The 12,308-nt window shown below is 39.0% G+C and overlaps 2 protein-coding genes across 2 annotated transcripts; both read right to left on the bottom strand.

Moving 5' to 3' along the window:
- Positions 1–5,537: 5,537 nt before the first annotated feature.
- On the bottom strand, positions 5,538–6,127 carry LOC122085051 (histone H3.2-like). The gene has a single exon (XM_042653491.1). The coding sequence runs from the start codon at positions 6,009–6,011 to the stop codon at positions 5,601–5,603; it is 411 nt and encodes a 136-aa protein (XP_042509425.1). The 5' UTR covers positions 6,012–6,127; the 3' UTR covers positions 5,538–5,600.
- Positions 6,128–7,168: 1,041 nt separating this feature from the next.
- LOC122085032 (uncharacterized TPR repeat-containing protein At2g32450-like) lies at positions 7,169–10,250 on the bottom strand. The gene has a single exon (XM_042653471.1). The coding sequence runs from the start codon at positions 9,633–9,635 to the stop codon at positions 7,335–7,337; it is 2,301 nt and encodes a 766-aa protein (XP_042509405.1). The 5' UTR covers positions 9,636–10,250; the 3' UTR covers positions 7,169–7,334.
- Positions 10,251–12,308: the final 2,058 nt, after the last annotated feature.

Genomic DNA, 12,308 nt, shown 5'->3' with positions numbered 1-12,308 from the left:
AAATAAAGCACCACATATACTTAACTACCAAGTTTTTTTCTATTACATGACTTGAATCATTATCACGTGTTTCATGTGAAAACTTCTTATTAAATATTACTTGTCACTTTCTCATGTTTCACCTCTTCCGGTCATTACATTTGTTTAGTGGTGGTGACAACATTGCATTGAACCAGTTACCTCCCTACCCAGTATTTATTTTTCACTTGAAAGCATTCATCAATTATTTTTGTAATTGATAATAACTTCAGAGAGATTGCAAATGTGGATGATAACTCCATCCCGTGTGGAGTCAGATGAAGGAAATTCATTCCTTCATATTTTGAATTGGCATGCAACCTCCTTAGTTGATCTCTCTGAAGTGGAAGATCTTGAGTTGAACTATACTGATGAGGATACTGAAGAGGAAATTGAGGAAGAGCTTCATTGGGAAGACACTCGAATCTCTACTATGCATAGGGAGAGGAGTCATCGTATTCACTTTGCCCCTTATTTTTTTCGCTCATCTGAGTGGAAGATTTGATGTCTTTTGAATGATCACAATGTGTGTTGTTTTCATTTGGTACTTGGGTTGATGTTTTGGTTCTTTTTCTGGTTGTTGGTCAGGGCCTAGTTCCTCTTGATGGCATCTTAGCCTTGTAATTTTCTTTTCTTTGCATTTTAATATATTTAATTATTCACCAAAAAAATTATTTTTTTAATTGTCCTTTCCCTAAGGCTATTTGGACTGGGGTTATTAAAAAGTTATGCCCTTCTCTCTCCCCCTCTCCTCATTTGAGAGAGATAGTGGCGTTGGATTAGTCTAGAGTTCAAAGGAAGGTCCATTTGCAACATGGCTGTAAAGATGACTTTCTATGCTTTGATATATCATCTATTTAGTGGGAAAGAAGCAAACATTGACAGAACTCCTCTTCTCGGTCTTAAAATAAGATTTGGAATGCTATTGAATTTGTTTGGACCACCATTAATACTGACCACAATTTAAAGATATTAGTTGCTTATTGTTACTATGCATTCAGTTGATTGTTTTTTGGAGAAAGGTATGCTTCATCCATGGTCAAGATATTCTCTCATAATCGAGGGTCATAATTACTGCTCCCCCCGCCCCCTCCTTCCCCCAAACCAGATGTAAGTGGTCAACAACATTCATTATTAATTAAGCTAATTGCCCATACAACTACCCATTTAACTATGCTAACTACTAGGTAACTACATCCAATAACTCCCACTTAACATAATTTGATAACTATCAATAGGGGTCCTTCTGCCACATGTGCAAGTAATAATGCAGACCCTTAAAATTTGTCCTCGTCCTCAAGGACATTCAGAAGCAAGCATGCCCACTCCTTCATGAAAAAAAAACCCATCATTGAATATTTCATTCTTGCTCTTTACAATAGATGAAACACATATTGATGAAGAAACTCTTAAGAGAACAACCCATACTCGCTTCCTCCACCACTGACCCCACTTTGTTAGGTTTTCATACCACTTGATGCGCGAACATGAGAAGGAGGAGATGAGATGAAAAAGAGATCAAATATGGTAGGGGAGAAAGGAGATAAAATAGCTTTACAGAAAAAGATGATGTCTTTGGCTTAATAGAGGAAGCCACGACCTCCTCCAAAGAGAACTTATAAGAATCCTTTTGTCATTTCAAGTCTATCATGCATTCCTACCTACATTCCTTATCCAATAAATAGAGTGATTGCAAGTACTTACATATAATTGGTTAACCATGCACATTACTATTAAGGTAACCGTCAATACAACCCCCCATTTAACTACCCTAACTATTAAGTAACTACACCCACTTCTCCCATTAATAGATAACTTCCAATATCACACTTGATATAATTTGATAAGCTACTAATTGGGGTCCCTCTACCATGTGTGCACATGAAAGAACCATTCATGCATATTATCTTAACAAGCATTGGTCTTTTTTTTTTTTAATACAAGCATTGGTCTTCTCATATAGATAGACTTTTTAATTCTTCATATACTTTTTTTTTTTTTGGTTGTGGGGGGGGGGGGGTAATAAGCACCCATATATAACGCATCTTTTGCAGTTACATGACTTGAATTATTATCATGTGTTCCGTGTGACAACTTCTTATTAAATATTGCTTGTCACTTTCTCACGTTTCACCTCTTTTATTCATTTCTTTTTTTGGTGGTGGTAACAACATTGCATTGAACTGGTTCCCTCCCTACCTAGTATTTTCTTTTCCACTTGAAAGCATTGATCATTTATTTTTTAATTGACCTTTTTCTAAGCCTATTGGATCGGGGATATTAAAAAGTTCTGCTCTTCTCACTTCCCCTCTCTTCATTTAAGGGAGAGTGGCGTTGGATCAGCCAAGAGTTCAAAGGAAAAAGTCCTATTGAAAAAAAATAATAAAAAAATAAATCCATTTCTCAGCACTTGTGTGCAAGTCAAGAGAGATAAAATACAACAAAAAATGCAGAGATCTATACTGTAAATAAATCAATCAAGCCAAACTGCAATAGGTGACACCAAATTTTAACGTGGAAAACCCTTCAAATGAAAAAGGTAAAAACCATGAGACTTAGTCCAGATCAAATTTCCACTATACAGATAATGGGTTTATAAAGTTCATCTCTAGTAAACTGGAGGCTACCAATAAACATCAAGAACAATAACTCACTCTTGGATAACAAATATCTCACCAAATGATAAAGCGCAATCACAAGAACAATAACACTCTCACCTCATTATTGGCAATGACAATTATAGGAAGAGCTGTCATCTTTCATGTTTCCCCGGACACAGAGAAAGATGTCACGTGGCTACATTGCAACCCATACGAAGAGAGCACCCAAAATAATATTTTTTTTCTTGCGGATATAATTCTCATGGAAGCTCAGCTCGCTCTTAGGGTTCAAAAAAAATAAAAAAAAATAAATAAATCTTTGCCACCTTAAACCTTTTATAAGAAGAAAATGAAATGAGAGAGAGTGAAAAAACCTTCATGCAGTTGGGCTTTCACTGCCAAAGACAAAACGTGTGGATCCCCCTCCATGTGAGGAGATATCCAATAAATTTTCCATCCGACTCAGGAAGAGGGATCCAGCACATTGCCATGTTTTTGCAAAAGTCATGCTTCATCATGGGGAATGCTTTTGTCATCATTTCTGCACTATACTTGTTAGTATGGATCTTCTCAACTTCTATAAGCTTATGCTCTAGAATATCCCTTATCCAGTGATACCTCACATCAACATACTTGGACATATAATAAAAATTTGGATTCTTACTCAAATGGATGGCACTCTAATTGTTACAATGTATTTGTTTGCTTCAAACCCAGTTGTTGAAGAAACCACTTTATCCAAAAATTCACCTTGCGAACTTCTACTGCAATAACATACTCAACTTCTGTAGTTGATAATGCCACACAACTCTGCAAATTAGACTGCCATGACACTACTTCCCCTGCAAAAGTAAGCTGATACACTGATGTAGACTTTCTTGAATCAATGTCATCAGCCATATCCCCTCATTTGAGAGATAGTGGCGGTAGATCAGCAAAGAGTTAGAAAGAAAGTCCATTTGCAACATGATTGTAAAGATGATTTTATGTGCTTTGATATATCATCTATTTAGTGGGAGAGAATCAACTCCTTTTGCAACATGATTATAAAGATAATTTTATGTGCATTGATATATCATCTTTTTAGTGGGAGAGAAACAACAGTAGATGATCTTGCTAAAAAAGGAAAAAAGAAACAAACGTAGATGGAACTCCTCTTCTCGATCTTAAAAATTAGATTTAGAATGCTATTGAATATGTTTGGACCAACTGACCACAATTCAAAGATATTAGTTGCTTAATATCTTACTGTTACTATGCCTTTAGTTCATTATTTTTTGGAGAAAGTTTTGCTTCATCCATGGTGAAGAAATTCTCTCATAATCAAGGGTCATAATTCCTCCCCCACTCCACCTAAACCCTAATAGATGAATTTTGAAAATGCCTTCAAATACCCAAAGGGAGACTAACCGATCCTTAATTCTTTCCTTTTTTTTTTTTCGGGAGGGGGGGGGAAGGTGGGCATGTTGTTGGCATTCCCAACCTATCACTCTCGCCCTCCCCTTTGGAAATGATCCCAATGTCCCTCCTATCCTAGCCCCCAATGGTTAAGCCATTAACTCTAGCAAGCAAAGTGCCAACCATCTACCTAGGGATGTCAATGGCTAGACTAGTTTTGATCAAGCCATATTAGGCTTCCCCACTTTATGACATTGCACTGTAATTGGCTTATTTAAGTAATCGGTCTTCATATGCTAAACATGTTCCCATTTATAAACAATCAATTGGATGTCAATCTTTAATTGCCACCAATAATCAAACTAAATGGGCCTCAAACATACTAATGAGCTTTAAACATGTCGGGCTGAGTTGGAATATTAATCAATTTATCCCTATTGGGCACCTTTTGAGTCTATCAATTTCAAGCTCATACGATTAAGCTCAAAACCAACCTGATCTATTTTATAAATGGGTCGAGCTCAATCTTGATTCTTGACTCAATTATAAGTAATCATTTATGGTGCAAGGTCATAACCCATTTATCGCCCAACTAGGACAGACTGATTATGCCCTCATCTAAGCTCCACCCCTTTAGCTCAACTAAGCTTGACCAGTTAGCCTATTTGAAATTCGTATTCTACCCCAAAACCATAAAGAGTAAAGACAAGTCCTGCCCAATGCCCATAAACCCTAACCCTTTTACCCATGGTCCATTTTATTAGTAAATCCTTCAGCACTACTTTGAAGACCAATTTTTGGCATAGTCTGTTTAGTATCAAACGCCCAGTGGCCCATATAAGGGCCATGTAGCCCGAGTATAGGTAGATCAATTAAATCCAAAACCTACCAACCGATAATAAATAGTACCATGCCCACCCAACTTAAGCTTTTGATTTGGCACGACTGATTGGGAAAGACCGAATGTTAATTGGGTGGGATTTGAGAACGAATGTTAATCAGGCCAATCAAGCACTCGATCAAATGTTTCAAGTTCTCCTAGTTGCCTGGTTGGGATTGGGCAGGCTCATCGATGCAGACTTGAAATTGACACCATACATATAAAAAAAAGAATATTGCACAGTTGTACACTCCTACACCTGAACGCTCATGAAGCCCAATTAAAGCCCAAAACTGACTGATTAATGATGAACCATATGATGCCCACCTAGCATAAGCCCAATAAGTAAAACGGTCAATCACAATAGAGGGGAAAAATCAACCAAACTCAATTAGGGCCGACCAATTAACCCCACTACCAAGAACAACCAAATGTTAATCAAGATTTTGATTTCAAGTAATGGTATCATATTGGTATTGGTCGAGACCAATTCCAATCCTTGATCGATCCGAAATTACCCCTATCATTTCAAAAGTAAAACAGCATAAAAATACTTTTTTTCTGAAAAGCAAAGGATAAAAGTGATAAATACACACTGATACCCGAGAACTTACCAGAGTCTACCATACCCCAAAGACAAATTTACACCACTACAATAACCAAAAGATCAAGATGAAGCAGAGAATCAACAATGGCATCAATCACTAAGCCCTTTCACCACGAATCCTACGAGCGAGTTGGATATCCTTGGGCATTATAGTAACTCTCTTACCATGTATAGCACAGAGGTTAGTATCCTCAAAGAGACCCACAAGGTATGCCTCAGCGGCCTCTTGGAGAGCAGAGACAGCACTGCTCTGGAATCGGAGATCGGTCTTGAAATCCTGAGCAATCTCACGAACCAGACGTTGAAAGGGCAGCTTACGGATCAGCAACTCAGTACTCTTCTGATACTTTCTTATCTCACGAAGCGCAACTGTTCCAGGCCTGAATCTGTGAGGCTTCTTCACTCCTCCGGTCGCTGGGGCAGATTTACGAGCTGCCTTGGTTGCGAGTTGCTTACGGGGAGCTTTTCCTCCGGTGGATTTTCTTGCAGTTTGCTTCGTTCTCGCCATTTCGATCTCTCAGTGAAAGCCGAAGGAACTGGAGAAATTGCAGTGAGAGAAAGAGAGAGAGAGAGAGAGAAAGAGAGTGGGAGAGGCCGAGAAAGATTGGTGGGACTCTAACGAAGGCGGGAAGGATTTTATAGATTTTGAATTCGTAAAGGAAGAGTTTGTGGCCGTTCGATTTAGAGAATTATTGACGGATGAGATTCTATGTACTGGATTCACACGGATCGCTATCCTCGTTCCCTGTCTAGGTTCTTGGTCGGTTCGCGTGTCTGGTTCTAAGATCTAACTTCTAAGCCAGACCATTGAGTGAGGAATCGAATCGGATTGTATCGGGTTGATAACCAGCCCTGTCCGTTCCTGATTCTTGGCTTATGCAGTATAGTTGGATCAGTACGGACAAAGGGTAATAAAGGAAAAAAAAAAAGAAGAACATATCTATTTTTCTGACATCCGCCGATTTGGTTCAATTTTTTTTTTTTTTTTTTTTTATAGCAATTTGGATTAATATCAGATTGGTATCATATTAAGGTGTTGGTATATCAAATATTCCTACCTTTATATTTTGGGAAAATTTCAAGTACAACCCCTAATTCAATGTCACCCCATGTTTACATATATACCCAGCATGATGAGCTTTGTAAAGTTCAATAGTTGCCATGTGGCAAGGCATGGTGGACATAGGTAGGTCCATGTATTTGAGGATCATGTACCCATTAGTGCTCAAATTACCATTATGGTTCAAATTTATATAATTTTATGAAATGTAATAATAGAGTTGAGTGGTATGTTTGTAATTTTATATAAATTTGGAAACACTTTTAAGTTTTAACCCATATAACATTTTATTTCTTGTTGAAGCACGTTAAGATTGATTTCTTTGCTTTGTGCGTGAACGGGTTGTCAAGCGTCGACTGTTAGTTCAATTTATCTCCACCATTGATCAAATTGCAAATGTTCTCACCAAGGTGTTATCCACTTCTATCACAATCGAATATGCACTTTACTTCTTTGTATAGGAAAATTCTCTCACTTATGATGAAACTACAATCTTTAATCTACCTTCTTAAGGTCCTTTAGTTTAGTTTTTCTTTCTTCTTGTAAAATCTTTGTTTCAACTAATGTACTCATGACTTAGAACATCAAAATACACAATTGTCTCATAAGATCCAATTCTAAATTTATAAACAGATAAGCCTTCTTAATGATTCTGTCTCTTTAGACAAGTAAAGTGAATCTGAGTGGTAGATTACAACTTATGTGAGATAAAGAAATGGAAGATCTAGTGAGATGGATGGTCAAGTTTCCTCAAAAGGGTTTTCCACATAATTAATGGTCTCCAAATATCTTCAGCTTACGTTTCACTACTTCAAACAGAGGCTGAAGTGAGAAATCACAAGAATGCTCACCATAACTGATCCTGCCATTGGTTTCAAGCTTCACCAAAGTGCTCAAGATGCCAAAGCCCTGTCTGTTGTCATCAAATATTTGGAGGAACTCAGGGAATGAAATCATTGTCTTCTCATCATCCTTTTCTTCATGGGCTACCAATGGGTCAGTACTATATCCTTGAGAAGGGAAATTCAAATAAATGAGCCTCAAGTACCTTATGTAGATTAATGCATCAATCTTTCCTATTACACATTCAGCTTGAGCTTCCTTCCTCCTTGAGCGCCGCCATAATAGAGCATCAAAGGCGGCACGCTTGCGATTCCTTGGTTCCCCAGCACAGATGGGAGCAATGACAGCATAGAACATGCCCAAGTCGACTCTCCCAGAATTGGTTGCATCCAAGACTGACAAAATTTGTTCGTTAACTGCTTTAATTGTTCCCCGGAAATCGTCTGGTTTTAGAAAGTGAAGCAGTTTCCTCAAAATTAACTCTAATGCTGCCTTACTTATTAATGACTTCTGATCTGTTTCCCATTCTTCAGATCCAGTACCTATCTCCTCCTTATTTAGGAGAGAAACATCACACAGATGAAGTGTAGTGATCCACTGGAAATCCCAGATGTGAAAGGCATCATCAAGACAGTCCCTCCTTGTGGTTTTCTCACTTGCCCTTGTGAATTTGCTGGTTGCTTTACCTTGATTTTTCTTTTTCTTTTTCTTATTCATCTGCATTCTGATTTGTATGCTTGCATCATAGATCTCATCCTTGTTTGTCATCTTTTTTCGGACCACTCTCAACACTTTCCCTGCATCCGCACCTTTCCCTGTTCTCCAAAGTAAGACTGCTCGGTTCATCTGAGCTTGCCAATAGTTTGGCTGAATCCCCACAACTCTCCCATACAACTCTGCAGCCCTATGATACCGACCCATGTCCTCAAACAAGCAACCAAGGTTGTACAGAGCATCCAAATGGATGGGATTTAGATCAATGGCTCTCTGAAACTCCAAAATTGCTCTCTCATCCTCCCCCATTGCACGAAGAACCAACCCAAGATCACAATAGGCATCAGTGTATTCAGGGTTCAAGAACACTGCCTTCTCTAATACCTTCTCTGCTTCCCCATACTCCCCTGTTCTAAGTAACACTCCCCCCAAGAGCCCCAAAACCCCATAATGTGTTGGACACAGAATCGCGGCCTCGCGATAATGCTCACAAGCACTAAGCAACATCCCTTCTCCTTCCAAAACAATCCCCAAATTCACATGTAGATCTGGCAGCAATCCCACCCACTTGTTCGAATTGGTCTCAGCTCCCAACTCCAGAACCAACAAATAGCAAACCTTAGCCTCATTCAATCTCCCCAGATGGTATAAACAATTGCCTAACATGAAATGCGGCCTAACATCAATTGGGCTCAAATCCGCCGCACGCTGGAAGCTCTGCAGAGCCTCTATAAGAAGATTATAATATTGCAGGGTCCGTCCAATCGCCATATGCCCATCAAAAGCCTCTTCCCTCTGCAAATTCCGATCAATGGCAACCCTAATCTCCCTCACTTCCTTTAAAATTTTCCTGTAATCTGCACAATTCTCATCCCATAAGAACTTCTTATCAAAGTCTACACTAATATCCGAACACCCATGAGTAAAAGACTTAATTTTTCTTCTGATAATTATCTCCAGATCCTCAACAAGCTTCCACGTATTATCAAATTCGACTTTGAAACCATGGTTGGGCGACTTAGCCCAAGCAGCTGAAACCCTAAAGTTTGGGATTTTGGAGATGACCTCAGAGGAAGGGAAGAGGGCTGAGTAATCCCTGTCAATGTGGCCAACAAAGCCAGCGCCGTCTTCATAGATGCGAAGAAGGCCTTTGAAGGAGAGACCAGTTAAAGGATTTTCAATGAGAAAGGAATACGATCGGAAAACTTTGTCAAGAATGGCGGAGATCTGATCGGAGCTGAACTTGACTTTTGGGTTGACAGCGGTGACGAGGGCACCCATCTCGTCGCGGTTGAGGCCTCCGTCACCGTTGGCATCGAATCTGTCGAAGATCGAACGGACTTTATATCTTCTCGACATCATCGTCGTCGTTGACATCGATCTCTGTGAAGAAGCCATTAGAGATTTAGAGTTGGTCTCTGTTTCTGGGGCAACGAAGTCTGTCTGAGGGGAAAGGAGAGAGGAATGGCTTTTAACGGTTGAAGTGAGACAATGAAATAACCCTAAAATGCTCATGGTTGGAGGCTCTGTCGATCCTTCAATTGTTTGTGCGCAAAGGGTTAGAAATAAGTTGTTCAAATCTTCCTTCAGGGAACTACTGCAGACGTGCAGCGTTACGGAAGAGAGAGAGAGCGAGGACTAGGAATATGAACGGGCTTTTAGGCTGCCCTGTCGACTGTTTGGTATAGCTCGAGGGTGGTCGCGGGGTCAGAGGAGGGTGCGGCTGGGCTAAGGCTTTGAAGCAAGTATGGGAGGGGCAAGAAGGCAGGGGAGGATGGAGGACGGGGGTGCAGGGGTGGGTGATGGTGGTTGAAGAAGAAGAAGTTGCAGGAGGAGAGGGGGGATGGTCGTGGAGATAAGCGTTGAAGCAGGGATGGGAGGACGGCGAAGGCAGGGTAAGAGTGGGTTCTAGGGAAGAAGATGAAGAAAAAGAAAAGAGGAAGCAGCAGTGATGCATCGATGGGGTTGGGTTGTGGTAGAGAGAATCACTGTTTTGGGTAGTTGCAAACTCAAACAGCAAATATGTAGTTTTATAAGAGGGAACCAAATGTGGGTTATCAGGTAGTTTTTGGGTAGATTTTGTAAGAGGTGACCAAATGGGATGCAGTTTAGGGGGTAAAAAGGAAAAGTCAAATTTATGCTTATGTTTGGTACTCAAGAAAATAAATGAAATAAAAAAAAATCAAAAAATAAATAAAAAAAATTAAATTTGAGAAAAAGGATAGATACATAAAAAAAAATTATTATTTAATTATGATTTTGTTTTATCTTGTCTTTTGTACTATTTTCTTTTTCTTGATTACTGAACATAACGAGTGAAGGTATATGATGCTTAATTTACACCTAAAAATTTATAAGACGTTTATTCTGCAAAAAAAAAAAATTTTAATTAAATTAAATGATATTTATTTACCAAAAAAAAAAAAAATGTATATGATGCTTCTACCCAAGAAAAATAGTGTATCACCCACTCTACCTTTTTTTTCTTGTTAATTGAAGTGTTCGGGACAACTTATGCGCACCTCAACTAATTCTCTAATAAATCGCAAATGCACAGATGAAGAATCGAACTTAGAATTGTACGCTTCTACCCAAGAAAAATAGTGTATGACCCGCTCTACCAATATTCCTAAACCATATGAGGTAGACTATGAAAATACACCCCTACCTCGACAGACTGCCCCACATGGCTAGGCATAGAGCCATGCAAGCGAAGATGGTTTGTTGTGCATGATAAATCTCTAGAAACGAATTTGAGAGATTCTAAAAACGACTTTGACGAAACAAATCAGACTTGTTTCATCGTTTCTAGAAACGAATTTGAGAGAAAAAAATGTTGTTGTGCATGATAAATCTCTCAACTATTTAAACATAAAAAGAGGCAACCGAACCCTCTCTCCCTTTCGGGCATCCGATGATACTATTGGGTTTTTTAGTGACATTATGTCTACAGAAAGCGTTTCGAGAAATAGGTTTATCAAACACCAAAAAATCCGTTTTTGTTTCTGAAAACGTGAAAAGTTGTTTTTGTTGTTTCTAGACAACAAACGGTGCAGTGTGTCCCCCCTCTCCCAACCATTCCCCCTACCCCTCTAGTGTGCGTGAATGAAGTCAGCCTACGCCAACGCTCCTTGTAATTGGTCTCTCTCCTCTTCCTCCAATACGGGGTAGAGATGTCATTTCATAAGGATGGATGAGGGAGATAGGCATATGTGAGCTTCAGCATAGGCCACGCTCCTTGACATAAAACATTTTCCTATACATGGGGAAGAATTTTCTATTCAGGAGCACGGCCCCTGCACCAACACATGGGACAATAGGAGCTCAAGCAAAAGCATAAACAAGGCAGACATTATTGCCTTTCATAGGGGTGTGGCAGGCATTATTTCCTTTCATAGGGGCATGGTAGTCATTTCGCCTCCCACAATCCCCTACATAAATCATTTTCCCTATACATATTGGGCAAGAGAACCCTACCGGTCTAACGTAAGACCAGTGGGCCAATGGGATGGCACACATGAGCATATTCAACATGCATCAACAAGGGGTAGTGCGGTCTTTTCGTACCCTACACAGTCTAGGCATTTCTTACACCAAACTGGCATGGTTCATTTATATATATATATATATATATCATACTATCATACTATTATATAAAAGCACAAAATGGCAAATCTCTCTCTCTCTCTCTCTCTCTCTCTCTCTCTCTCTCACACACACACACACACTCACGTTTTACGTATGTTTACCCTAGAAAATTTTCTATACTAATTCTCTTCACCTAATTTTTCTCCTACAAAATAGGAATTATTACTTTATTTCTCTCTCTTTTTGTTTTATTTAGTTAACCTATTCATGGCTCTAATGGTTTAGTGAAATTTGATCTTGATCACCTTTCAATCCTTGGTTTGATCAATAGCTTATTTAAAAAGATCCAAATTCATATTATAATTCGGTATATTGTATTCGTTAGAAGGATTCAGATTGTTTTGGATCTATTAGGGTGAAACAATTTGTGATTCTGTGAGGTCAATTTTATTTCTCTGGTGATCTGTATTCTCTATAATATATATATATATATATATATATATATATATTTGTTAACCAAGGTGTTCGGACCAGCTTATGCTCACCTCAACTAATCCTCAGGGAGACTAGCGCAACAAGCCACCACCACGATCTCCACTT

The sequence above is a fragment of the Macadamia integrifolia genome, chromosome 1 (genome assembly GCF_013358625.1).
Source record: "Macadamia integrifolia cultivar HAES 741 chromosome 1, SCU_Mint_v3, whole genome shotgun sequence".
Taxonomy (NCBI): domain Eukaryota; kingdom Viridiplantae; phylum Streptophyta; class Magnoliopsida; order Proteales; family Proteaceae; genus Macadamia; species Macadamia integrifolia.
Note: the sequence above shows the minus strand (reverse complement) of the source record. Positions and strands in the feature narration are given on the sequence as shown.

What these genes read in the sequence shown, in the direction of transcription:
- LOC122085051 (XM_042653491.1), bottom strand. Translation starts at nt 6,011, where the DNA reads ATGGCGAGAACGAAGCAAACTGCAAGAAAATCCACCGGAGGAAAAGCT.
- LOC122085032 (XM_042653471.1), bottom strand. Translation starts at nt 9,635, where the DNA reads ATGAGCATTTTAGGGTTATTTCATTGTCTCACTTCAACCGTTAAAAGC.